We start from the raw sequence: 27,792 nt of genomic DNA on the forward strand, positions 1-27,792 counted from the left end.
AGGCCATCGTGGCTAAAAATTGAGCTTGGGAGTCTGTTTTCGCTGGCAGACTGCTCGGGCCGCCACAGGCCCCCCGACATGAGTAACATCAAGCTGGCCATGCTCACACTGGCCATGCCCACCCTGGCCCCCTGAGGTCAAACACAACCCTGATATGGCCCTCAATGAAATACAGTTTGACACCCCTGGTCTAGAAAATCAGTAGATAGGGCAGGGCAGGCAAAAATAACATTTTACTTCTAAGCCACCCAGAGTTGGCACTCCAAAGCAAATAAATAAACCCAACTACCAGCATTCTTTGGATTCTTTGAATGCAGGTCTTTGCTCACAACCTTGTTTTTTCTTGGAAATTCTTAAAAAGAGATATAAATTTGGAAATGGGTTTTATCAGATTTTAATTCCAGTAAAAGTATTGTAAAATGACATTTCTCTGGTTTGAGTCACATATTATCATTTTTGCAAGCAATGCAAAAGAAATACAAATAAAGATAAAGAGTAATCTATTATATCTTTATGGAAATTATATTAAGATTCTCTGAACCTTCTAAAATTCTAAGTATTCAGGTATTAACTGTATTCTTTTTCTGTGAAAGTTTTATTTTTTGTATCTAAGCTGTAGTTTTGTAGGTATTGAAATGTTTAATAAAAGTTCAAAATCCGTGTTAAGAGCGAAGTTGTTTATTAATGAAGAAAATTGCTAAACTCTTTATACAATACATCAGTTTAATATTGTTTACAAGTTTAATGATGCTGGTCTTATATTCATATATTCAAACTTCTTAACTACCCATATCCCTCATAGAGGGACTCTTCTCATATAATAGATGTGCTTGTGTTAGTGGTTCTTATGCTATTTTTCTATTGATTTTTCTGTTATTTTTTAATAGTTAAGTAGGATCCTTACCTACTAATTTCTGAATGGTTTCCCTATTGCTGTCTCATCGGAATATACAATCTAATGAGACTTCAGTTACAGGAGTTACAAATCCCATTTGAATTGTTGATTCAACTTTCAGAAAATCAAATTGATTTTAATCAAAATGATTCAATGTATTCAACTAGAATACATTTGATTTGGTTTAATATGGTTCAGAAAGCTGGTTTGGTCCATAGATCTGAGAGATTGTAGAATTAATTTTTAATTCTACTTTTGGTAAAATAGAGAGAATATACATTGGTATGAAGAGCTTATTAGTTGTGCTGTATCAATCACCCCATGTATGGCAATATCTACATCTGATTTCTTTCAGATAAATGATGTTGTGCTTCAATGGTTAAATGGCCAAGGCATTGGTATCTAAATATAGATCTTTTTAACATTCATATTCTACTGTGTTTTTAATTTATGTGACAGGTTAATAGACGTATATCCATGTGCTAATTAAATAAATACAACTTATTTAGTTTGTCTTAGAAGTTGTTTTTTGTTCTCTCAAATAGCAAGTAATTAATACTAACTAATGCTATTTATTAAGATATATAGCTTATAATTGATATTTAGTTTTCAGTCCTATGTATCTAATTATTAGCTTACTTATTTCATATATTGTAGGAATCCAACATTGATCACCAGCCTGTAAGAGCAGAAAGGAAAAAAGAAAGTTCACAAGAAGATGCCAAAGAAGGTAAATTTTTGTGTAAAATAAAATCTAGGCCACTCTACTAATAGCTGGTGAGCAACGTGACAAGTACTCTTAAGAAATCCTGTCTACATAGCATAATAAGGCAAAGGTATTTTTAGTAAAATAACAGACCATGGTTTTTAGAAGTCTGTTGACTAAAAAGAAGCTCTGGTTTACCTGATCACATTAGGTTAAAAGCAAATATTGCAATATGACTTAGTGGGTTCTTGGGCACAGTAATAGATTAAAGATTTTACAGATATATTAAAAATTCATAATCATATGGCCAGGGTCAGAGATTACGAAATTCTGGTTTCAAATATATGAAAGGGCCAGGTCATCTTCCCTTGTTCTACTCAGAGTTGTAGTGCTTTCAAGATATGATTTGGCAACCTTGTTGTGTGTGTGTTTTGAAGCAGAGAGTAAGCCACATACGCTTCATATGTTCAGTGCAACTCAGAATTAGGACATTAAAATAGATTAAGGAACCATATGAAGAAGTACAATTAAGACAGAGTTGGATATACTATAATCCATAATTGCCAACCTATACTTGAGGGGAGAAAAGCAACAAAAGAAAATAGTAATGTGTCTGAACTAATTCTAAGAAATTGTATAAATTTGTGAACAGGCATAGTGACAGCAGCCATGGTAGAAAATCAGTCAATGTAGTACCTTTAACAGTCATACTGCAAAATTCGAAGTTCAAGTACTAAACAGTGTGTACTCCTAGGAACATTAATAAAATCTTTCTCCTCTCACTTCAGCCATCAGGCAGCCGTTTTCTGGTAAGAACTGTTTCTAGGATGGGAAGGTTGCCAAACTGCTGGGTCAGCATAAGGCTGAGAGGGGAAGATTGAAAAACACCGGTCTTCTGCCAATTAACCAGACTGTGGAATCTTAGCTTGGAAAACGACCAAGCATTTATTTAAGAATTTTGTAACATCTGGTTCTTTTTATCCCAATGCCTCTTCATGACTGCTTTAGAAATGGGAAGTTGTAAAAAACTATTTTCCTGTGCTCCATGCTCTGCAGCCCTGCATGCAAATGGCCATTTAATATGGCATTTGGCAACTTTACTGCCTAATGGAGCAGTGCCTCCAAGTTGGGACAGGATGAAAATCTGTTCCGTCTGCCGATTTATCCAGGCTTATCTTGGAACAAACTCTGGTCTACATTAGGTATTCTTCAAATAATTATCAGTTCTACTTTCCACAAAGCATTATATGGACATGGTGTTTAATGGGATTGGAATTGGGGTTGCCTCATATATGAAAGGGAGCAAATATCTTGATATCAACCTATGGTATGACATTACTCCCAAAGGAGTGTAAGGGAGAACATGACGAATGTATGAGTTAAAATGCCCTCACATTTCTTGCAACACCAACACAAATAATCATTAGGCCGTCCATCCATCCAGTAGATAAAAAAACAACACTTTGATGAAATAATTTAAACTTAAATAAAAGGATATAAACATAGTGTTCTTCAAAACGTTACTCCATTGGTTGAAAAGAATTGGAATGTCCAATTCTTGATTCAAAATGTCTTGTATATTTGTTAGATATTTTAAACCCTTCCTGTAGCTTTTGTCAGAAAAAAAGGGAAGCTTAGATTCTTTAATGATATGTGGGAATGACCTTGGGAGACAAGGGCAACAGCTGCAGCCAGGGGAATGGCTAGATAAGAGGCAACCTAGCTCCCAGCAGGAATTGTGGGCAGAGCAAACAGCTCAAAAGGGATCCTCCCTCGTTTCTTGGGCTGTAAAGATGACAGGAGAGAAATGTATTTTCAGAACTATAACGTTCTATTCATATAATCTTACAGTAAAGTAGAGCTAATGATTCTGGGTGTGCTTCTTGTCTGGACTGCCTCACAATGATGACATATCCTGAGATTGAATTGTTCAGTGTTAATAACTTACCAGGTATTTTAGAAACTGCTAAAGCATCAAATCGGAATTGAGCTGTCAAAACATGTTTTCATACTTCCCTTTTGGGTTGATGGTAAAGAAAATTCTATTTGCAGTTGCTGAAAATATTTAAGGTAATAATTAAACAACAATTAATCGAATGTACCGTACAATACCCTTTTGCACCCATTCTTTCCAGGAAAGTTTTGCCACTGATTTGTAGAATTATGCCAGAAAGTTAAGTGTTCATAAGATTCCACATCAGAATTAGAGCTATCACCTAACAGGGACCAAATATGTCTAATATTGGTAAAATTGGAATTAGTTATCGTAGACTTTATACCTAACAACTGCCAAAATGTAAATGGATAAGTGCAATAACTTTCAATCATAACGCATACAGGCAATTCCAATTCCAAAAACCATTCCAATAAAATATTAATACTAAAACATAGGTCCGGTGGTATTTCTAAAAAACTAGATGATTAAAATGCCACCTGCCATATATAAATGTCATTTAGAAAGGGGGATTCTGAGTGTTTTCCCTTTTCCAAATAGATGTCCTCCAAATCCTATTAATTTGATCAATTTTTTTTCTTTGGAATAAGCATAAATATTGATTATAAAACATATACAACCCTAGAAGTTATATTAATTTTAATTTTACCCTACCAAATCAAAGGTATCTAATACCATCTATCAAAATCTAATATAATTTGTTCCAGCACAATACACATATTAACTTGGACAAATTTTGAAATATCTAGTAATAAAATAAAACAGTAATTATAAAATCAGTAGAGACCACAAATCCCATCTATGAATACCATTCCAATGAGACATGTGACCCTAATGAAGGTAAATTAGATTTAGCTCTAGACCAGGGCTGACAAACTCGCGGCATGTGGCTGGATGTGTCATGTGCTGGCCATGCCCACGCCTGGTTTAGTGAAGGGGGAAAAAAAATCCCGATACGTCACGTAATGCCGCCATGACGAAGTCAGTTTGATACCCCTGCTCTAAACATTTATGGGGATACTTGTCAAGGTTATAATATTTGATATCAAACCATGCAACCCTCACTTTTTTTCCCAGTAGTTTGATCTCATTTTATGCAAAATAGCTTTATATGATCTTATGAGGGAATGTAACAGTAGCATAAAGTAAGGGAAGCTTCTATGTGGTTTAGATGTAGATAGGTAAGAGAAAAGAGAAATTACTTTTTTCCCTTTCATCTGTAACCCCCTGCATTAGATCCACTGCTGTTTTTCTTCTGAAGTTTGCAAGTTTCTTAGAAAGTCACCTTCAGCTCTGTGCTATTTTCAGAATTATTGCCCACAGAAAACATATTTTTTTTAAAAAAAATCCTCAATATATAAATTAGCTCTTTGTATATCTTCCACTTCTTAACCCCGTTAATATGAACCTTGTTATGACTAAACTCCCCAAATTGTGAATTTCATCCAGTTTCCCAAATACATTTTTAAAAAAATCTGTTTCCAAACTCAAAGTTTAAAGGTGGTTGGAACAAAATTAGTATATCTGTAGTCCAACAGATAGCAGGCCATATTCCCTCATTGGTTTAGAGAATGTCAAACAAAATAAAAGTTGTAACTGCTGATTTCCAGTGATAATCAAAAAGAAATATGGAGATTTGGGCTCCATACTAAATCAGTAGGTTTCACAATTGATCTACTGAAAATCCTCAATTTACAATAATTTGTTTAGAGAGCAAAGTTAACAACAGGACTGAAAAAACTGACTTATGGCTGGTCTTCAAATTTATGGCAACTGCAACATCCCAGCGGTCATGGGATCAAAATTCAGGTGCTTGGCAACCAGCATGTATTCACAATAGTTGCAGTGTCTCAAAATCAGGAGATTGCCATCTGCAACTTTCCCAGCAGGCTTCTGGCCCTTAAAGTCAAAGAGAGAAGCCAGATTTGCTACGTAACTGCATGATTCATTTAACAATAGCAGAGATTCACTTAAGAACCATGGCAAAAAAGATCACGGCTTTTGATACCATCGACCCATGGTATCATGCTGCACCGGTTTGGAAGGGTTGGGGGTGGGAGGCACCGTGTTGTGGTGGTTCTCCTTTCTCTCTGACCGTTGCAGTCTGTGTTGACGGGGGCAGAGGACCCCGAGGACCCTTGTATGTGAGGTGCCACAAGGATCGGTCCTCTCGCCCCTTCTGTTTAACATTTATGTGAAGCCGCTGGGCGAGATCATCCGTGGTTTCGGGGTGAAGTACCACCAGTACGCTGATGACACTCAGCTGTACATCTCCACCCCGGATCACCCCAATGATGCCCTTGAAGTGATGTCCCGGTGCCTGGAGGCCGTGCGGATCTGGATGGGGAGAAACAGACTCAGACTCAACCCATCCAAGACCGAGTGGCTGTGGTTTCCAACATCCCGATATAGTCAGTTGGTGCCATCACTGACTATTGGGGGCGAGTCGTTGGCCCCCACAGATAGGGCTCGCAACTTGGGTGTCCTCCTGGACTCACGGCTGTCTTTAGAAGAGCATTTGACAGCTGTGGCCGGGAGGACTTTTTATCAGGTCCGCCTGATTCACCAGTTGTGTCCCTTTCTGGATCGGGACTTGTTACGTACGGTCATTCATGCCCTCGTCACCTCACGCCTGGACTACTGTAAAGCTCCCCTTGAGGAGCACCCGGAGTCTCTAGCTGGTCCAGAATGCAGCCGCGCGGGTGGTTATGGGAGCGACGTGGCGCTCCCATGTGACTCCCCTCCTGCGCGAGCTGCACTAGCTCCCGGTGGTCTTCCGGGTGCGCTTCAAGGTTTTGGTCACCACCTTTAGAGCGCTCCATGGCTTAGGACCAAGGTACTTACGAGACTACCTTCTGCTACCAGTAGCCTCTCACTGACCAGTGCGCTCCCATAGAGAGGGGCTCCTCAGGGTGCCGTCGGCCAAACAGTGTCGACTGGCGGCCCCCAGGGAGAGAGCCTCCTCTGTTGGGGCACCTGCCATCTGGAATGAGCTCCCCCCGGAGATACAGAGGATCCCAGATTTACGCACTTTCCGCCGCACCCTCAAGACGTTTTTATTCCAGCAGGCTGGTCTGGCTTGACTCTCCCTTTTAATTTGCTTTTAAGTTGTATACAAATTGGGTGTTTTTAAATTCGTTTTTTGGGCCAAAATTATTTAATGTACTTTTAAATGCTTTTTAAATTTTGTATGATGTATTTTTATCTTGTGGCTGTTCACTGCCCTGAGTCCTTTGGGAGTAGGGCGGTATATAAATAAAATAAAATAAAATAAATAAATAAATAAAATAAATAACATTGGACACAACTCATGTAACAACTGCCTTGCTTAGCCATGGAAATTCTTGTCCCGATTGTAGTTGTAAGTCAAGGCTGTATTTTGAACTGCTGAATTTCATCCAGATGACATGGTTAGGGTATACCTTCCGGGGGAGGGGGGGGTTGGGGAGGCTGGCTTGGGTTTTGGTTCTTCTCTTTTCCTTATTGGCCATTATGCATTTGGGGTGTGTGTGTTGTTTTAAAGAAACAACTGTTCTTGACAATCACTCCCAGGTTCATAGTAAAGAATTGTACATATTACTGGAATAGCATTTGAAGTGTGTTATTGTTTTGCTCGTTAAATATGATACTATCTTTGTTAGGCTATGGAGGACATAGTGGTGTTAACCATCAGTGATTTATACTCCATTTTTCTATTCTGGCAAATATTCAAGATGTCTAACAAAATTTTGAAAATAAGAACAATATACTTTTTTAAAAAAATTCAATACTCCGGGTGACTTTGTAGAATAGCATGGAAACGGTCTATGTGATATTAGAAGATGTCAAGCAGTAGTTCTGCAACCCCATTTTCTGCCTGTGGCCTGACAGGAAGGACTGGAACCACAGTTAATCAATGCCTCCTAGATTCAGTTCTACTTAGATGGTCCAGAAAAATACACCAAAAGATCCAGAAGAATCTGTCCCATTTCTCCAATTCAGTTTTGAGTTTAGGACATCATCCCAGACAACCAAAGCAATTTCAGCACTACATTTTGGCAAAAGCCCAGTTGAAACGCATCCAGATAATTAGTATGATTCAAGGGCATTTAGAGCTGCAAGATCAAACCTTCTGAATCATGTTTTCCAGAGACTTTAATTGTACAGCTCTCCCAAGTGAAGACTGGAGCCCAGAAGGCTGATGCAATCTTGTGCAGACAGCCTCTGCTGAGAGTGCACACTCAAAGCCTGTTCATGCATAAAAGCTTGTTTTCCACAGGTAGCAAGCAGATAAGCAGGCAGCCAGGTGGTCAAGGACATCTTCTCTTTGTTTTACCATTCTAACTAGGTCAGCCAGATAGAAAGCTGGGTGTTCGTAGACCAGTTTAAAAGAAGAAAGTAGGGTATTTTTGTTTATTTATTTGTTTGAATTGCAAAAAAAAAAAAAAAACCCACAGTGGCAAACAGCCCCCCTCACAATGTTCTCTAAAATATGCCTGTCCTTTCATAGTGAATTAGTTCTCTGGGGAAGAAATTTACTGAGAACAATCTCAGTGACTGGATGATACATTCTTGGATATAGGAGGGCTACAATTCCTTAAAAACTTGTTGTATTTTTAATGCTTAATTTGGGTAAGTGGCTCATTCAAGCAGAATTGTGTGAGTATGATTATTTGTGTTTTTTAAATATAGGTATACGTATTTCAAAACTTATAAAAATGAATCAGAGCATAGGTGAACGATAGCACTTTCAATTTGATAACATTTCTCTATTTAAAAATAAATAGTTAGAAAAATGGAAAATTCAAGCACAGGTTACAACTTACATTGCTAGCTTTTCATAGAATGGAGCAACCTGAAATTGAGTTCATTTGAGGGCTGAGGGAAAGCCAGGCATTATGATGGATAGCCTCTAAAACAAACATGAAAGTTAGGCTTGAAACATGGGGAGTTATGATATATGATAGTCCTGTGTAAACCTGTAACAGGTTGACTCATTATTATTTGGTTGACTGACAAATCCAGTGCATCTTTTTGTTTCACAAAAAGGAGTGTGATAACTCAAAAAAAAAAAAAAAAGGTAGAGGGCAGGGGAAAAAAATCTGCTAATTTTCCTCTTCTGTGCAATTTCCAATGTTGCTTGCTTATTTGAATCTTCTCTCATGAGATGGAATTTTCTATAATGTAGACAGTCATTCAATATCACCCCATTCAATCCATTATTTAATTAGCTAAACAATACGTTCCCTACCTCCATTGGATTAATATTGGTAAATCCATTATCTTCATGTATTTAACAAAAGAATCCTGTAGATAAAATTTCTCCTCTCTCCTCTCCTCTCTCCCACATTTAGCATATGGTCAACATATTGATAATTGTCCAAGAGAAGATTTGCAGCCAGCTGAAACAGACATTAATTTGGAAATATCATTTTCTGAACAAGCAGTTAATCTCAAAAATAACGTGTTAAAAGACAAAGAAGATGACACTCTGCTTCCTGTAAGTATTTGTGTGTGTGTGTGTGTGTGTGTGTATATTTTAATGTCCTTAATTTTGTAATTTTTCCACCCATATTTATCTCTACCCCCCCCCCCCCCAAAAAAAAAAAAAAAACGTTGGACAAGTTGGATTTAAAAGAGATGAAATGCTGTACCTTTCCTGTAGCCCAGCAGCCCCCACCAGGAACAGGTTCTGTGGAGAGAGGTTTTTCTGCAGACCGGAGGCAGCGCGGTTTTGCGTGCTGCCTGCATTCCGTGGATGGGGTATCACTTTTTTGCATGGCCCGGTTTCTGCCATGCCGTGGCCCTGTGCTTGTCCACTGATTGGAAGTTGGGGACCCCTGCTGTAGCCCATTCATACATTATTCATGGGATGAGGCATTTTGTGAATAAATTAACATCAGCTCCACCCATTACTTATTAATACAAAACTTTGAATGAGGGAAGACAACATGAACAAGATTCATGGGATTATATCTAGGATATTTTTGCCAACATCTGGACACTAATGGTGGAAATGTAGCTTGAACTATATTTTTTTAGTTTAGTTTGGATTTATATACCACCCTACTCCCGAAGGACTCAGGGCGGTGAACAGCCAAAAGATAAAACACATATAATATAAAATTTAAAAAACAATTTAAAACATATTAAATAAATTTGGCCCATACTGATTAAAACACCTTATTTTTAAAAACAAATTAAAATTAAACAATTAAAAGGAATTAGGCCAGCCTAGCCTGCTGGAGTAAAAAGGTCTTGAGGGCACAGTGGAAAGTGCGTAAATCCGGGATCCTCCGTATCTCCGGGGGGAGCTCGTTCCAAATGGCAGGTGCCCCCACAGAGAAGGCTCTCCCCCTGGGCCCGCCAATTGACACTGTTTGACTGACGACACCCTGAGGAGTCCCTCTCTGTGGGAGCGTACTGGCTGGTGAGAGGCTATCGGTGGCAGAAGGCAGTCTCGTAGGTACTCAGGTCCTAAGCCATGGAGCGCTCTAAAGGTGGTAACCAGGACCTTGAAGCGCACCCAGAAGACCACCGGGAGCCAGTGCCGCTCACGCAGGAGAGGTGTTACATGGGAACGCCAAGTCGCTCCCATAACCACCCGCGCGGCTGCATTCTAGACCAGTTGGAGCCTCCGGGTGCTCCCCAAGGGGAGCCCCATGTAGAGAGCATTACAGTAGTCCAGGCGGGAAGTGACGAGGGCATGAGTGACCATGTGTAAGGAGTCCCGATCCAGAAAGGGACATAACTGGTGAATCAGGCGGACCTGATAGAAAGCCCTCCCGGCCACAGCCGTCAGATGCTCTTCTAAAGACAGCCGTGTATCCAGGAGGACACCCAAGTTGCGAGCCCTCTCTGTGGGGGCCAACGACTCACCCCCAATAATCAGTGATGGCACCAACTGACTATATCGGGACGTCAGAAACCACAGCCACTCGGTTTTGGACGGGTTGAGTCTGAGTCTGTTTCTCCCATCCAGCTCCGCACGGCCTCCAGGCACTGGGACATCATTTCAAGGGCATCATTGGGGTGGCCCAGGGTGGAGATGTACAGCTGAGTGTCATCAGCGTACTGGTGGTACTTCACCCCGAAACCATGGATGATCTCACCCAGTGGCTTCACATAAATGTTGAACAGAAGGGGCGAGAGGACCGACCCTTGTGGCACCCCACATACAAGGCACCTCGGGGTCGACCTCTGCCTCCCTGCCAACATAGACTGCGACCTGTCAGAGAGAAAGGAGGAAAATCACCACAACACGGTGCCCCCCACCCCCAACTCTTCCAGCCGGTGCAGCATGATATCATGGTCTATGGTATCAAAAGCCGCTGAGAGGTCTAATAGGACAGGACAGAGAAACAACCCCTGTTCCGAACCCTCCAGAGATCATCAACCAACGCAACCAATGCCGTTTCCGTGCTGTATTGCTGATGCTTGCATTTTTGTTCTTCCTGCCAGCTGTATCCTACTGATTTCAATTTTCCCAGGGCTTTTGTCCTTCCTACTTACAGTACATGTATCCAACTCAGACCTGGGAAAAAATTACATTTTTTCCCAGCTTCTTGCTTCCTCAGCCTGTCATTGGAGGAGGACAGTGGTTTTAGGATTATAAAACATTTAGAGTTGCTAAACAACCTGTAGGATGCTAAATTAACCACAAATCTGCTTAAAAGTTGTTAGTTAACTTTAATTGTTCCAGCTTGCATAATTAACTCCAATTAAATTACATAAATGGTCAGAACAAAGGAAAGGGAAGTTTCTAATCAGAAATTTATGAAATACATGCACAATAACAAAACAAGTATTCTTCCCCAAAACTTGTAGCTCTCTTCAAGACAGCAGTGTTTTTAAAGTAGGATTCCCATGTTTTCCTTTCTCTGACCACAGTACGTTCCCATAGCAGTTCTGAAGGGCTCAACTTTGCACCAAGACTGTATTTTCATTTAAGGAAACACAAGAATGACTTCTATTCAGATTGCCTAACTTCAAAGGGGCTGCCAGATAGAGAAATTCTCTGCCACTTTCAAGGCCCTCACCTATTCAAGGCAGTGCCCCAAAAGAATAAATACTTTTGCCTAAAGCCATGCTTGTTGTGCTTCCAGAAATGTAGATTTAGCTCTTGTGTTTCTTGGTTTTTTTAAAAAGATAAAATTGTTAACACCAAGGTTTCACACAACTGCATTACATACATTTAAATAGAACTTCAGATTTCCGAAGGACAAAACGGGTACAACAAAAATTGGAGATCTTGCACCTCAGGATATGAAGAAAATCCATGCTTTGGCCCTGATTGAACTGAGTGCTCTTTTTGACATACTTGGAATTGAACTGAAGCCACAGAAGGCAGCAAAAATTAAAGTGAAAGGTGAGTTTGTTGAATTTGGCTTTTGGTTGGTTGGTTTGTTTTGCAAAATGCATGTTCGGATACAAATTTGGGTATTTTAATTTGTAAACATTGTCAATGGAGAGGAATAATGAGATACGGTTAGTTTGGATTCCATATACACTTAGAAATAAGAACAGAGTAGAAGGTCATTTTGCAATGGCAAATAATTTCCTCGCTGCCAGGAAAGCAAAGCAAACTTACCTAGTGAGTTGAACTCCATTCAAGAGAGATATTGCCCCCTCCCCTCCCCCCATGCATCTACGATATTCAAGGCTAAGGTGCTAGTTGGTGGAAAACCTTGGCTCAGATAAGCACATTTATATTCCACTGATTTCCACTGCAGTGTTAAATATGCTTAAATGTACTTAACCGTAGCTGGATCACACAGTAGGTAAGCTGTGTTATGAAACTGAAGCTGTGCATTAAAATAATAAAATATCCTCAAGATAGAGAAGATAATACTTTATATTTATTTTTGGCATAAGTTCATGTTTTCTGCCTGAAACCCATTTAGATGATCCCTCTGTAATTAATCTGTTCTGTAAACTGGCTCTTTATGCTCTCTCTTACTTTCCCATTCCCCTCTCCTAGTCTTCAGAAGCTTTGAAAGTTTCTCAGGAAGGACTTCTTGATTGCAGAGAGCAATCCCTTATGGCTGAGTTCATCAGGCAGGGATGAAATAACCATTTGAAAGGCTTAGCACTTGGAAGTTTTAGAACAAAAATTGCATTGATGATACAGAACAACTTAAATACTGCATGAATGCATTCTGGCCTAGTCTCCTTTTGTTTGACCCATGCACGCTTCTAGATTGGTTATGGTTCTGCAGGAGTGGCATGTGTTTGGGTCCATGCATTGGTGATTTCATCTGTCAAGCCATGCCATCTGATGGAGTCTTGGAAGTACGCCTTCTGAGTTGTGGCACCTCTGAAACAGCACCTCTGTATGCTATCTGTATCAGCAAGTGACCTACTAAATGACTACAACAACCTTTTGAGAGCTGTATGCAACAGAATTTCATGTATGCTGATTAGTGTACATTTAAAGTGACAATAAAATTATTCTAAGTATAAGTCTAATAACCTACAACCAAAATTCTGGGTTTAATTGTAGTTGTAAGTCGAGGACTATCTGTATGTCTATTCCCCCCTGTTATAATCTTGTTTTCTTTTTCTAATTTATTGTACCAAGCTTCTGTTTATAATTTATATTGCCATCCAAAGTCACTGTTGGGTGGTCTTATTATGCATTTTATAATATTAATAAATATTATAAAAAATATAAAATATTATACATTTTAAATTATAAACAATGAAACCCATTCAGCAACAGCGCTCATAGCCTCATTGGGATATGCAGACCCATTACTATTAAAAGATAAAAGGTAAAGGTTTTCCCTGTCCAGTCGTGTCTGATTCTAGGAGGCAGTACTTACCTCCATTTCTTAGCCGAGGGAACCAGCATTGTCCAAAGACACTTCCATGATCATGTGGCTAGCAGGACTATATGCCGAGGCTGTTACCTTCCCACCAAAGTGGTAGCAATATCATTTACATTCCACTTCACATTGCTTCACAGCCCTCTCTAAGCGGTTTACAGAGTCAGCATATTGCTCCCAAAATCTGAGTCCTCATTTTACCAACCTCTGAATGATGGAAGGCTGAGTCAACCTTGAGCTGGGGAGACTCGCCACCATGGTACCTATTTATCTATTCACATTTGCATGCTTTTCAACTGCTAGGTTGGCAGGAGCTGGGGCAAGTAACGGGGAGCTCACCCCTGTCACACAGCACTCGTGTCTTGAACCCGGGCTATCAACTTTGCTTCTGATAAGCTCAGCATCTTTAAACACTGAGTCGTTGTGCCCCCTGTTACAAGATACCAATCTATAATAGAGGTATGCATGTAGGCTGCATGTATCTAGAAATGCTTACTCAATGTAGAGGTCGTCATTTAAGTTCTCCAGATTTCAATTTTCAATTTTCAGTACGTCAGGGATAAAACGGATGGTTTGAGAGAGGTTTGGATACCACAGTTTCAGAATTCAGGACATAAGACTTCACCTCTCCTTTCCTCTGATGCCCAACATACCCAAACTTAATGTGGCGACAAAGAGGGAGGGAATCCTATTTTACAAGTGACCTGAGGTTATAGGATTGCAGCTTGAAACAACTGTGAAATTAATTTAAAAGGGAAAATCAAAAGATAAAGCCTTTTGAAGGAGAGATTATATAACTCAAAGCAGTTTTTTTTCATAACATCTATAATGAGTTTCACTATTTTCTAAATTTGCCTTCTTAGACTTTTCTTTGATTTTATATCTTTTATTTAGTCTCATACGTTGATATATACCTGGAGAGACAGATGGATAAACACAAACTTTATCCATTATCAGATCAACTTGATTCAGTCTGCCTGAATGAAGTGTGTGTGTGTGTGTGTGTGTGTGTGTGTATTAGTGTGTACACTTCTGTTTTTGCACTCTCTTATGCATGAATATTCTATCTCAATTTGGATTTCAAGGCATTGTTCAATAATTTTTTAAATGCAATGTTTTATTAAAAAAAATACAAAATTAATTTTAGAACGACAGATTAAATAGATTAAAACCAGGAACATGTTTTTGTTAGCTACCATGAATTGAAACATGCTACCAGTTAGTCAAGTAGTTTCCTGTGCCAAAATATGCAGGAAGTATTCAGTAGAGATGCCAGGGTAGGAACAAAATTACTAAAAGCCACAACGAGAGATAACTAACTTCTCTGTGTACATGTGATTTTCATCCACCTGCAGAAAATAACTCTTGTAACACATTTTAGAATGTTTTTACAATATTTCACACTTGTTATAGTAATTTTCATAATCAATAAATATAGGATTTTTTTTGTTAATATGATCAGTGTTTAGCTTTGGAGATTTGTATTACTGATTTGTACCTAAGAAACTTATCTTCTCACTTATTCCTGTCTTTTGCTTATTCTGACCTACCCAAGGTTGGTAGATGCGTGAAAAAAACTTCAGAAAAATCAGCAGATGGACAGAATTGGATATAATCCTTGTTAAGAGCATCAATGATAATTCAATGCATATAAATAACTTCACATATCCTCCTATCAATCTGCACAAAAAGCAATGATGTTTATGTATTTCAGATAATAGCCCATGTCTAATTCTAATTTAGGATTTTTTTCTCTCTTCCTTCTTAGTCTTTTGCCTGTGTTTATGTGTGAAGTATTTTTCCTGCATATTTTCAAAAAAATCATTTTGTCTTCTCTTTAACTGCATGTTTAGTGGGCTTTATTGCTGAAAAATGACAATTTTGTAATGGGACTTGTACTGAAAATAACTTTTCTGTCTGAACATGAAGATTAAAAGAAAATATTTTTTTAATAAATGCTTTAATGTCACCACTTCATGAAGCCCCCCCTCCCCCTTTTTTTTTTTTATTACAGAATCTGGTCTTTTTGGTGTTCCACTCTTGGTTTTGCTAGAACATGATCAAAAGAGAATTCCAGGTATCCGGACACCACTTATCTTTCAAAAAGTGAGTAGGCCGACTGATGTCCTTTCATTCTACTTCCTTGAGCTTTAGGATTGAGTCCTGAAAGATACTGTATGTAATAGTGTTTTTTTTTTTTTAAAGACTAATATTTTATTATCTAGCTAAATATTTTTTTTACCAAGTATGACATCTTCCCTTTTTATTTTTGATGCCTTGATAAAATTCTTTCTGCTCTCTGTAGATCAGTGGGCAGGTTAAACAAGTTGTTCTTACCTTCTTTTCACTCAATCATCAATTAGTAATACAAATAACTGTGTCTTATCTGAGAATTATTTTCCCAGAACTTTACAGAATAAACCGAGACACACATGCATATTGCTTAACCTTCGTAGCACGAAAGAGTGGTGAAAAGTGGGGGATTAAATAGCAAAAGGAAATTATGGGAAAAGGGACCTTTGCTCAGTTTAGGCTACTGCATCAGTTACTTGGGCCATGGTGTCCTGGTGATGATAACACAACTATGTGATTAGATTACTGCAATTTACTCGTATAGGACAATTGTTGGGGAAAATCAGAAGTTGCAATTGGTCCAGAATGCAGCGATTAGATTGCTAAATCTCACCAACTCACCACTGCAGAGTCACACTGATTTTCAAACCACTTGCCTGAACTACTTACTATTAGTCAACTTCCAGGCCCAATTCAAACTTGACTGCTATTACAAAGCCATACATGGTTTAGTACCAGATTGTATCATACACTGCCTTAGTTCTTTTGGGTATCTCAAGGGGCCCATTGACAGTCCTATTTCCCTGGAATTATAGGGAACTTGGGCAAATTGGGATCTTCTATCTTGATCTCCATGTTTTGCCATATGCATTCCCTGGAGGTGTGTATGGCAATAATACATTCCTCAAGGCAATGAAAACATTCCTGTTTCATCATGCATTTGGCAGTAGCTGATTGACTCTTCCAGGTATAAATGAAATAAAGAAGAACTTTGTAAATTGGCATCAAGTTAGATGCAATATCCAGAACTAATATAAGTTAGGCAACACTCTAGCTGTCTCTGTGTAAATATTTTATTTTTACATGATAACATCTACCCTGGGCTAATAGCTAAAGATAAAAATTCTGCGCTCAAGCCATCATTAGCAAGAAACCTTATGGAGCAAACCTGTTGTGCACTTGGCTAAATGCATTTGATTGGGTATATATGAACTGTAAATTCTCTTCTACATGTAAAAGATTTTTCATTGATTAATATCTATGCAAACAGATCTCTCCTCCATCCCAATAAATTATTTTACCTGAGTCAGGAATGGGAAGGAGGCCAAAGCAGAAAGTAGGAGATGAATTTCAGAAATCAATAAATAAAGTCCATATTCCGTGATGTGAGGTGGGTGAGGTATTAGCTGTTCTCTGAATTGATTCTGGATAAACGTCACTTAATGCACACACGTTATTGTAACACATGTGTTACAATAATAGTTGTATCTTTTTAGCCTAAAGACATCCTGTAGTTGTGGTACTGCAAAAGAAAAATGCACGAAACAAGGGAGGCATATATGCTGAAATTGTTATGATAGTACCAATCTTTTTACTGTTTCATGATATGTCTGCTTTCTGTTTTCCATTTTTATGTTCAGCTCATTTCTCAGATAGAAGGGGGAAAGCTGGAAACAGAAGGATTGCTTCGAATACCAGGAGTTGCTGCTAGAGTAAAGGTAAAATGGCCCTTCAGCTTAGGAAAAATGGTGCTGTGTTCTCTACCAGTGTTTGATTCTGTGTTTATATTTGATAATGTGTGCTCAGTAACAAGTCTCAAACTCAGATGTTTAAATAAAATCGTAACTTCTACCTATTCGTTCTAAATGACATAGCAGAAGTGGGTAGAAGCTATAGAGCAGATTATCTGCTTGTCAACATTTATGACTTTCAGAGCTGACTTGTTCAAAACTATAGATTTTATATGCAAATCAAGAATATACACCCACATTCACACACATACACACACTCAAACACATACATACACACACAAAATTACTTTATGTTTCTGAATTAAATTAAAGAGTGACACTGAAGAAATCAATTCCCTGTCATTTTACTCAGATGTTGTCCTCTGTATGGTTGATTTCTCCCTGCGTACAGGAGGTTTGTGCAGTTGTTTTATATTGCTGCTTTTCTAATAACTCATCATCCTCTGTCATATTTTGAAACCAATTTTATTTCTGTAGCTTTCGAATATTCATAAAATGTGAATTGTAAAGTAAAAGCTGCAGATTGGACAAGCAGGTTATGCAATTTAGAAATACATGTACAATCTAAGGAGGTGAAATATGGATTCTTGTTGACCTGGCAAATGGCTGAACTGAAGCAAGATATGAAATGTGCATTTTATGAAGTGGTTTGGGGGAGGATCAGCAAGTGGCTTTGAAACAACATATTAAAAAAGGAGACATCAGGCAGAAGTTGCTTCTCTTAGGCTACCCGAATTACATCCAAATCCCTTGTAAAATATTGTCAGAGGAGGATTTGATCTGGGATAAAGAAGACAGATAATATAATTGAGGTAATAGTCTTCATAACATAGAAAGGTGTTTTATATCAAGTTGGAGAATTGTTCCATCTTGTCCCAATGGACTATCTGTTTTGATAGTTAGGGCTTCGGGTAGGCATCTGTGCAAATGCCCTACAGGATGGAAAGCTGCACATGTGGCCTTTGGACTAAGATCAAAAGCCTTCTGCAAGACAGCTGCTAAAAGATACAGCTGCTGCTTGGAACAGAGTGTCACAAACAGAAAATGAGCTTGGGCTGAAAAAGCGAATTGGATGTCTTAGAGAAACAAAGAATGCCAGGAAAAAAGAGACGGACCAGCAGTATCTCCAAAGGGTGTCGAAATCTGTAATCAGGCACTTCAAAGCCTTGTCCCTGTTGTACGTGCAGCGGACTTTTGATATCTTGTAGATTTAAACTTCCCTTGTGTAGATGCTGTTTTTCTGGCCCCACCCATAACTTGCTTGCTTGCCAGCCTTCCAGAAGGGTCTATGACAATTTGCCATAGCCAACTCGCTATGGTCAACTCACCACAGCCAACTTGCCGTGGGACAATTCGTTGTGGGACAAGAGTTACACTAATATCAAAGAAATGGTGGAATGGAATCATTAAAGAAAGGATGCAAAAGAAGGGATTGAATAACAGGGCCTGGTGGCTCAGCAGACTGATAGCATTGTGATTAACACCAGCTGCCTGTAATTACTGTAAGTTCGAATCTCACCAGGCTCAAGGTTGACTCAGCCTTCCATCCTTTCTAAGGTAGGTGAAATGAGGACCCAGATTGTGGGGGCAATAAGCTGACTTTGTATAAATATACAGAAGTATGAAGGCTATTGCTTAACACATTGTAAGCCGCCCTGAGTCTCCGGAGAAGGGCGGCATATAAATCAAATAAAAATAAAAATAAATAAAACGTGAATGACAAAAATTAAAATATTTATTTATTTATTTATTTTGAATGATGAAATTGAATCGTTAAATTGTCCTGCGGCTAATTGTTCAGCGACAAGTTGGCCATGGCAAGTTGGCTGTGACAAGTTGTCCCATTCCTCTTCCAGAAGATATGTCCAAGAGAATGTGATCTGTTGACCACGCCTGTTCTAGAGTAGTACCAAAATCCATCCACAGTCTTTTTAATTATTTGAAATTTTAAGGAAGGAATTAAAGGCATTTCCACATAATTGATTTTAAATTTTTAAAAACATTGCGTATGTGTGTTTTGTTGTTGTTAATTAAAAGAATTTTTGGACAACCTCTTCCTCTTATGGACACTCTTACTGTGAAGAAGAAAACACACATGAACTATGGTTAAAATGAAAATCCAGTCTTTTGGTGTATATGGCATTGCACACACAAAAAGCACAAAATACATATCTTTAGGGCAATGTTTGAAAAATCCTGGGAAATATAGCTGTAAGCCTGATGTATTCGGGGGGGGTGGGGGAAGTGACACAGTTCGTTAGATTTCATGCGCTACTTTTATCATGCAGGTTGTAAACTACAATATTTTTAAATATGAAATGTTACCCTCACCACCTGCATTTCTTTCTCCTGTGTCACTTAGAACCTTTGCCAAGAGCTAGAATCAAAGTTTTACGAAGGGACTTTCAACTGGGACAGTGTCAAGCAGCATGATGCAGCCAGCCTCCTAAAATTCTTCATCCGAGAATTGCCACAACCCTTGTTCACTGTGGAGTATCTTAAGGCTTTCCAGGATGTGCAAAGTAAGTAGGGATTGGTGGGTTTTTGTTTTTTTTTTTGGTTTACTGTTGGGAGATTACGCAGAGTCACATGCTGAGCATACAAGATAAACACGGCTCAGATCAGCCTATGAGATGCATAGATTAGGCAACTACCGAAACTACTGCATATACTTAATCTTTATTGACATATAGGTCTCAGATTTCTAGTTTCTAAATGTCCACTGAATGAACAGGCTTCAAAGCCAGCAGAATTATGTAGTAAGAGATTTCTGATTATTTGTTCCTTTTCCTCCAAAAGCCCCATACCACATCCCAAATTGCCCCCAGTCTGTGGAGCAGATTATCATGCAAAGTTAGGGACTTCCAGAAGGAGGAGTCATCATAAATTATCTTTCTCCTCATTCTAAGGAGCCTCTGATGGATTAGGGAGTGTCCTTCAATCAAAACATATTAACTGTCCCATGAAATAGCAGCAAAACAAAACAAAAACTCCTTACATGTGGTAACAGATGCGCAGAATTACCTCTATTCATTAATACACCTTACTGGTTAGTATAGAGGAGTTATTATTTTCAAAATAGTCAGAGGCATTTGCAAAGTGTTTTATAATTAATTGCAATACAAAATGTGCTACATTATAAATTCTAGGACCAGGCTTGGAAACATTACAGAACTACAGACAGTGGTGGGTTTCAAGTTTTTTTTAACTACTGGTTCTGTGGGTGTGGCTTGGTGGGCATGACATAGCTTGGTGGGTGTGGCAGGGGAAGGATACTGTAAAATCTCCATTTCCTCCCCACTCCAGGGGAAGGTTACTGCAAAATCCCCATTTCCTCCTGATCAGCTGGGACTTGGGAGGCAGAGAATAGATGGGGGCAGGGCCAGTCAGAATTTTGATTACCGGTTCTCCGAACTACTCAAAATTTCCACTACTGGTTCTCCAGAACTGGTCAGAACCTGCTGAAACCCACCTCTGACTACAGATCCCAGCACCTCTTACCAAAATGTATGTTGGCTGAGGCTGCTGAGGGTTGTTGTAGTTATCAGTAGCTAGGGAGTCCTAAGATTTCCTTACACTTCCTGTAGGAGGCCATTTTAGGTTCCTTTCGAAAATGCTATCATCTTATCATTCTTTTAAGAAAAAGTTAAGGTCAGGCTCTTTTCACCTCTTCTCTTGGCTCCACGTATCCTTGTCAATTGCTGAGCCTTGTTCACATTCCACAACTGATGTGATACAATTTTCCAGATACTTCAATTAACTCACTAGCATGGGAAATCTGCTTGCATTTTTTTCTCCCTCCGGAGAAAGAGGTTCAAAGTAAGCTGCAATCCACATTCCAATGAGTTCATCTTGTATTTGTGGGTATTTTTTCCTCATTGGAGAGAATTCTGCCCCTCCTTCCATTTAGTGCTTTCCTCAGTCTAATTAGGGACAAAGCCCTTCAGTGCAGTTTTGGATAAATGGTATTCTCATACTGTTTACTGCCATGCAACTCTCTTGGGACTTTGTGGGATAACACACTTCATAATGTTTGCAAGAATGTTTGCAAGAAAACAAAGTTTATCAAGCACTATAATAAACAGAAGGATTTTAGGCTTCCAAGTGTATTAATACTTTTATTCATTCTTTGCAACCATCTCTATACAAACACACACAAATTAATATGGATATATACATGGAATGCGTTGGTTGGGAAAAACAGATTTGTGGAATTTTTAGTACTCTTTGAACTTGATTATTTGCTTGCAGATGTTTCATTACCTGACTAGGTAACATCTTCAATGCTAGAAGGGAGTTGGTCTATGTTTATAAACAGTAACTTGTCAAGGTTGGTGGGAGTGATGTTTTCTCCTTGGTTCCTTGAATAGATTATTGCTTATTGCTTGATGGTTCAGTGTTAATCCATGCATATCTGGATGTTGATTGCTGGAGAGATGCTGGTGTTTTTGTTTTCTTCTTAGCTCTTTTATTGTCTCTTTTCAATGCTGTGTAAATATAGTTTATTTCTATGGGTTTGTTGATGGCTGATTTGTCTGAATACCAAGCTTCTAGGAATTTAGCATTTTTGGATTTAGCTTAGTCTAAGATGCTATTGTTTAGTCTGTCATGTTGTAAGACTAAGGACTTTCAAGGTGTCTTCTGATTACTACTTGGTGTTCTTGTATACACTCTGCTAGTCTTCTGCCTGTCTGTCCTACAAAGTGGTCGTTACAGTCCTAAAGCTGTATGTTGTAGAATGAAGATGATGCCTGTTTTTAATTTTTGGGACTACTCTGCCTTTTGGTTTTCTTAAGATGTTTTGAAGAACTTTAATTAGTTATGCTACAGTGAGGCTGTATAGTTGTAATTGTTGGTAATTTCTCAGGTGTTTTTGATGTATGGTAGCGTTAAGCCCTTTTTCATGAAGTTCCATGAGTATCCATTTTGTTAGAAGATGTTGTATAGATGGTCTGTTTCCTTCTTCTGGTTATGTCATTTTCATGTCTATGCTCATCTAAATAATATTCTTACTCAGCTTCACTCGTGGGAGTTTGGGTTGTTACACCAAGGATCCCACAGTTCAGTCCTGAGCTACATACTGTATATTCTCTTCTATTAAAAATAGATTTCCTTTTTTCTCATTTTTTGAGAACAAAAGTTAATTATTATTCACAGAAGACTGGAAGCTCTAGAGACAGCATAGTCTTGGCTAGCTTGAAAGAGAATGCTGATTGGCTGAGGTTCTCTGCTCTCAGCAGTTGGCTAGCTCAGAGTAAGACAAGATTTACTAAAGATGCTTTCTGCAAATTCCAGATCCACAAAATTATATACAATATCTAATTGCTGAATCTGTTTGAAATCTATACTTTGTGGAAAAATCATGGGTTATTTTGATAGTATGTTGAGAATGATTAACAAATGAGGAAGCAGTGGTGTGTCAGATCTTTTTATTTCTAGAGTTACATGTTAGTTTCAGCTATAGATGCTACCTTTTTTATTGCCTTATCAGCATTTGTTATATAAGCTCTTCCAGTGAATTAAAGCGAGACACTGAGTAATTGGTATTAAGATATAGTTATTTGTTTACATTCACCTAAAAGTTTTGCACCATTCTGTCAGACTTAGAATAAACATATCTGTACTGTGGGAAAGGGCAAGGAGTAAGAACATTTTAAGGTTGATTTATATCTGACTGTCTGCATGACTGGTTTTCAGAATTTTGTGGTTATCCTCATTGTTTGTATATGTAGATATTTTCTGTAATTGGCAAGGGCATTTACTGTGTGTATTTCACACAGGCATTTTTCAAATTTGCTTAATTTCTGTCCTGAAAGCTACCTTAGGTTATACAGTACATAAAAATATTAAGCAAAATATATGTGGGGAAAATTTTAAGCATCCTGAACATCGCTGATAATAACATTGCTGTTGGCTCCTACTGATAGTTTTAGCAAACACGCAGAGTTTGGTATTCCTGGATCAGCATAACAATTTATTTAGTAATAATTTGCACAGGAAAGACCACTGTATTTCACTGAGTATCATAAACTCCCTCCAATTCATATGCATAAATGGTAGATACATCTGGGAAGTTGTTCTCTTTTATCACATATTTTTATATCAGGAAGCATTGCCCCATGAAACAAAATAGCTAAAAGAGGTTGCCATTATTTGAAACCTAATAAATATCTTGGTAACTGTGTCATGAAAAACATGAAGCTTTTGTTAACCCATTGTCATAATTTGAATCTTTCACAGTTTTTCCGTGAGGTTTATTATATAATTTCATGTCCAGTAATGTCATTGAGGAAAATGCAAAATCATTCCAAAATTGATATACTTGCACATTTCCTTGGCAGAGCTTCCAACCAAGAAACAACAGCTGCAAGCACTGAATCTTCTGGTTCTTCTTCTCCCAGAGGGAAACAGAGATACACTCAAGGTTAGGCACTTGATATTATTTTTAAGTATCAGGATTAGTAAGGGATAATTCCAGAATAAAAGTTTGCTTGTTAAACTAAAAACGATCACCAAAATGATCAGCCAGGTGTGCTGCAGGTTGCTCAGTTGAGATCAGAATGTTTTTGGAAGCATAAAATTAAGATGTTCAGTTTGGAATATGGAGGTTCAGTGAACAAAAAAGAAAGTAACCTGATATCTTTTGCCTACAAAAGAAGGAATCAGGAAGGACACAATAGAACCAATTATCTTAAAAGGTGGTGATTTTTTTTCTTTCCATTCTCTTGTAGTAGAGGATAGACAACCCCATCTTAAAAGGATAGTTCCAGCATGTATTTCCTGCATTGAGTTGTGGGATGCCGTGGGGGAAGGTATATTAAAATGCATTCTAGTTGCATTCTAGTTGCCATTGTTATTTTTTCTTGTGTAATTCACCCAAGGGCTTCTCGAGGGCAACATAATAATTGGCAAGCACATAGGCATTGCAAGACCAACATAAATAAAAATTGGACAATCTGATAGTGTGACAATTGCTGTGATTGGTTAACCCATATATTCTCTAGAATAAAAGCTACTTTAGTCCCTCTCTTTGCCATATTACTAAAATAGGTAAACAATTGACTTTGATGTTGGGCATCACATAGTTGCATCACCAAAGAGGTGCACATAAAGCTCTCAATAGATGCAGTTAGCCATCTTTTTTAAACAGGCCGTTTGAATGCAAAGATTGCTCATACATCTACTTCTGAAATGGTGCTCTTGTTTTCAGGTGCTGCTTGAATTTCTTCAAAGAGTGATCGAACATCGAGATAAAAACAAGATGAACCTAAAGAATGTTGCCATGGTTATGGCTCCAAATCTCTTCATGTTTCATGGTTTGGGTGCCAAGCCCACAGAACAAAGCGAGTTTGTTATGGCGGCTGGGACAGCAAATGTCATGGGCTTTATGATTAAATATCAGAATCTTCTTTGGACTGTAAGTTTGCTTTTGTTAAAAAGTGAGTGTTACCCTGAAAGAATCATCACAGGAGCAGTGGGCCGCAATTTTTCTGTCTTGGAGACAATGCAGTTCCTTTTAAAACGCTATAAATGCTGTATTAATAATATGTGCATTTGAGGAAAAAGATGCCTTTTTCTTTTAATTTATATAAAGACGAAATGAACATTCATCCAAATTTAGAAACAGGTTGGGTTTTTTTGTGATCAACAATCCAGAAAATAACCCAGTTTTATTTAATCCAGCTAATGCATAATCTATGTTCCCCTTGGAAATGTTTACAAAATAACTTATTATGCATTTGGGTTCTTTAATTTGATTATTCATTCTTCACACAATTCTTCCCATTTTGTCAACTGTTTTGTTTTTCACAAGGAACTGTAACCTTATTAAGCACGCTTAAGTATTTAGCATACTTTATACATGGTTCTTAATGAAAACAATCAAATTTTCCCTTCTAGAAATATACTAATGTAAAGCTGTCTGAGAAAAGACAGTCAGTGTCTGAATCCTTTTGTTTATGAGATTTTTTAAAAATTGAGTTTCATCACGATGGGAGTAGTTGCAGTTGAGATGTAATTGTTTTTGGGAGTTGTGGTGTTGGAAGAAATATCCTTTTGGGTTCAGCTCCAAGTGGGGAAAAAGACACTGGAAACATGGCGACTGCTTGGAAAGATGATTTAATGGTGGACAGGATCACATGGTTTGAATTCCTGAACAGAAAAGGGCAGAGATGCTGCGAGTCCCTGGGTTTTATCCCCTCTCTGAGCTTTGAACTTCCTGGGGCACAGGAAGGGTATCCTGATTGGTTGTCAGACTCCCAGGGGGTGGGGGTTTTTAGCTAGCCTTGCTGGCTGATGTAATCTCCCCAGGTGCCATGTGGGGAATTTCTGTTGCTAGATGGGTCCTATTGTGTTGCAGATGATGGTCCATTGACAAAAATGGGGGGAATGAGTGAGCTTGGCTGAGGCCTTAATGGCGCATTGACAAAGGTGGGGGGAGGCAGGAAATTGCTTTGTCTTTAAAACATGTTTCTCCATTTCTCATCCAGGGAAATATATTCTGCCTTTTTAATATTTCCTAAAATATTTCATTCTTCTAGGGGTTGGTGCTAACTTCTAACAGTGGATTGCACAGAAAGGCCAGGTGCAATTGTTTAAAATACTATGGCATCTGGAACTGAGACTGTTGACTAGAGGAGTATGGTTTGCTACCCAAGGCAAACTCTTTGTATATCACTCTACCGAGTGTGTAACAATTTGATACTGAAATAATATGTTTCATTTTAAAAAGGAAACTTCACTGGTACTAAACATAAATGCATCTGCTGTTCATTTTTAGTTGTTTTATTATTGGAAAGCTTCCAACAGATGTTTACTAATGTCCTAAGGGAGCTATAGTAATGTTGCAATAAAACATGCTGTCTGTCTGCCTAGATTCCTACGTTTCTTGTGAACCAAGTAAGAAAGCAGAATGCTGAAAGTCAGAAAAAGGAACGAAAGGACAAAGCAATGAGGAAACTTCTGAAAAAAATGGCATATGACCGAGAAAAACATGAGAAGCAAGATAAAAGTATCAGCGATCAAAAGAGTGCCAATGATGTAAGCAAACAACTTGTAACAAAAACCCACAGTTCCTACTTAAACTGTACTCACAGGGATTAGAGCCTCCAGATCAAAGAAAGTTGTATCTCTTTGGGATATCTGGTGTATTTAACTGTAGAAGTTGCTTGTAGTAAATTGTAGGATAATTGCCTAAGATTCTGGTTGCTCTTACTAGAAATCTCTCAATCATACCTGTGTGCTTCCTTACATTTTTAGAGTTCAAATCGCCACGTTAATCTGAATAAAGAAGAGAAACTAATCCTTACATTTTGAGCAATTGCAGTACTGACACATTTAGAAGTTATGAAATTGGGGAATGTTGGTATAATCTGCTTGTAGCTGAAAAAAATTATACAGCTACCCAGGACACAAAAAGTCTTTTTATTTCTCAACCATGCTATTTGGGTTAAAGATTAAACCATTAGCACAGTCCCAAAATAAAGCAGTGTTAAATACTTAAAATATAGTCATTGCAAACATATTCTATGATCTAAGCAAACTTTAACTTTTTTTAGCTGCCCAGTATTCTTTAAAAATCAAAACTGTTGCTAGAACATATACTTTTTGTTGTTTGTCACCTGAATAACTTTAGATGATGATATCTATTAAAATATCAGCATACTATTAATATGATGCATAACAGAAAACAAGCCAAATATTTGCATATTATTTTTCTGAATATGGATTTTCTTTCAATTATTCCACATTTTCTAGCAGAATATTTATAATCTTAGTGGATTGGAGCCATCTTGTGGATGCATTTAGAATTACGTGGGCATGAGTTTTTTTTCCCCTCCCCCGTATTGAAAACAAATTAGTGTTTCTGGCCATATTCATAGAATTCATAGATGGAAATAGTCATTTTTGGTTCTGTGGACCAAGAGCAGGAGTGGATATCTGATAGCCCCACTTACATAGCCCTTTTATGCCCCCCCCCCCCAGTGGTGGTCTTCAATTATTATTAGAAGTTTGCTTAATTGTTTCAAAAATTCTCCCAATTTAAGAAAAAATCTAGCAGAAATCCCAACTCTCCACATCTGCATGTTCTGGTCCTACCCCCTTTGCATCATCTCTCCTTTGTTCAGCTCTTGCCTTTCTAAAACATATTAGGCAAGGGTCTTGGCAACCCAAAGCTGGCTCATCCAAGTAAGAGAAAGACACATTTTGGATCATAATGTAAATTTGCATGTTTCTGTGTTGTTTGAAACTTATGATTCTGTTATTTTATTCCTTACTCTTAATGCAAAGACAATTTGAAATTCCATGCGTGGTTACCTATTTTGACTTTTGTCCTCTGCATTTCTGCTATTTTGTAATAACATTTCTGTTTTCCTATACAGATAGTTCTCAAGTTACAACCATTCATTCAGTGACTGTTCAAAGTTATGGCAGTGCTGAACAAATGGAACTTATACCCAGTTTCCAAAGTTACGACAGCTGCAATGCCTATGTGGTTCTGTGATCAAAATTTTGTCCCTTAGCAACCTGCCTGCACTTGCAATCTTGGGGACGCTTCAATGGCCCCCTACCTGCCTATCTCCCCCTGTCCCATTTCTGTCCTTATT

At 38.2% G+C, this 27,792-nt stretch overlaps 1 protein-coding gene across 1 annotated transcript in view; it reads left to right on the top strand.

Annotated features, from left to right (window-relative positions):
• The window catches only part of ARHGAP18 (Rho GTPase activating protein 18), a 62,955-nt gene that overhangs the window by 29,469 nt on the left and 5,694 nt on the right, over window positions 1–27,792 (top strand). Inside the window, exons 4-12 of the mRNA XM_070952658.1 lie at window positions 1,553–1,625; window positions 8,889–9,034; window positions 11,737–11,902; window positions 15,376–15,467; window positions 17,075–17,152; window positions 19,548–19,707; window positions 23,527–23,609; window positions 24,396–24,602; window positions 26,060–26,224. Of these exons, the coding sequence (XP_070808759.1) occupies window positions 1,553–1,625; window positions 8,889–9,034; window positions 11,737–11,902; window positions 15,376–15,467; window positions 17,075–17,152; window positions 19,548–19,707; window positions 23,527–23,609; window positions 24,396–24,602; window positions 26,060–26,224 (1,170 nt within the window). The remainder of the gene's footprint in view (window positions 1–1,552; window positions 1,626–8,888; window positions 9,035–11,736; window positions 11,903–15,375; window positions 15,468–17,074; window positions 17,153–19,547; window positions 19,708–23,526; window positions 23,610–24,395; window positions 24,603–26,059; window positions 26,225–27,792) is intronic.

This window comes from Pituophis catenifer, unplaced genomic scaffold (assembly GCF_029215685.1).
Source record: "Pituophis catenifer annectens isolate HBS135680 unplaced genomic scaffold, rPitCat1.0.hap2 SCAF_1, whole genome shotgun sequence".
In the NCBI taxonomy this organism is placed as follows: Eukaryota; Metazoa; Chordata; class Lepidosauria; order Squamata; family Colubridae; genus Pituophis; species Pituophis catenifer.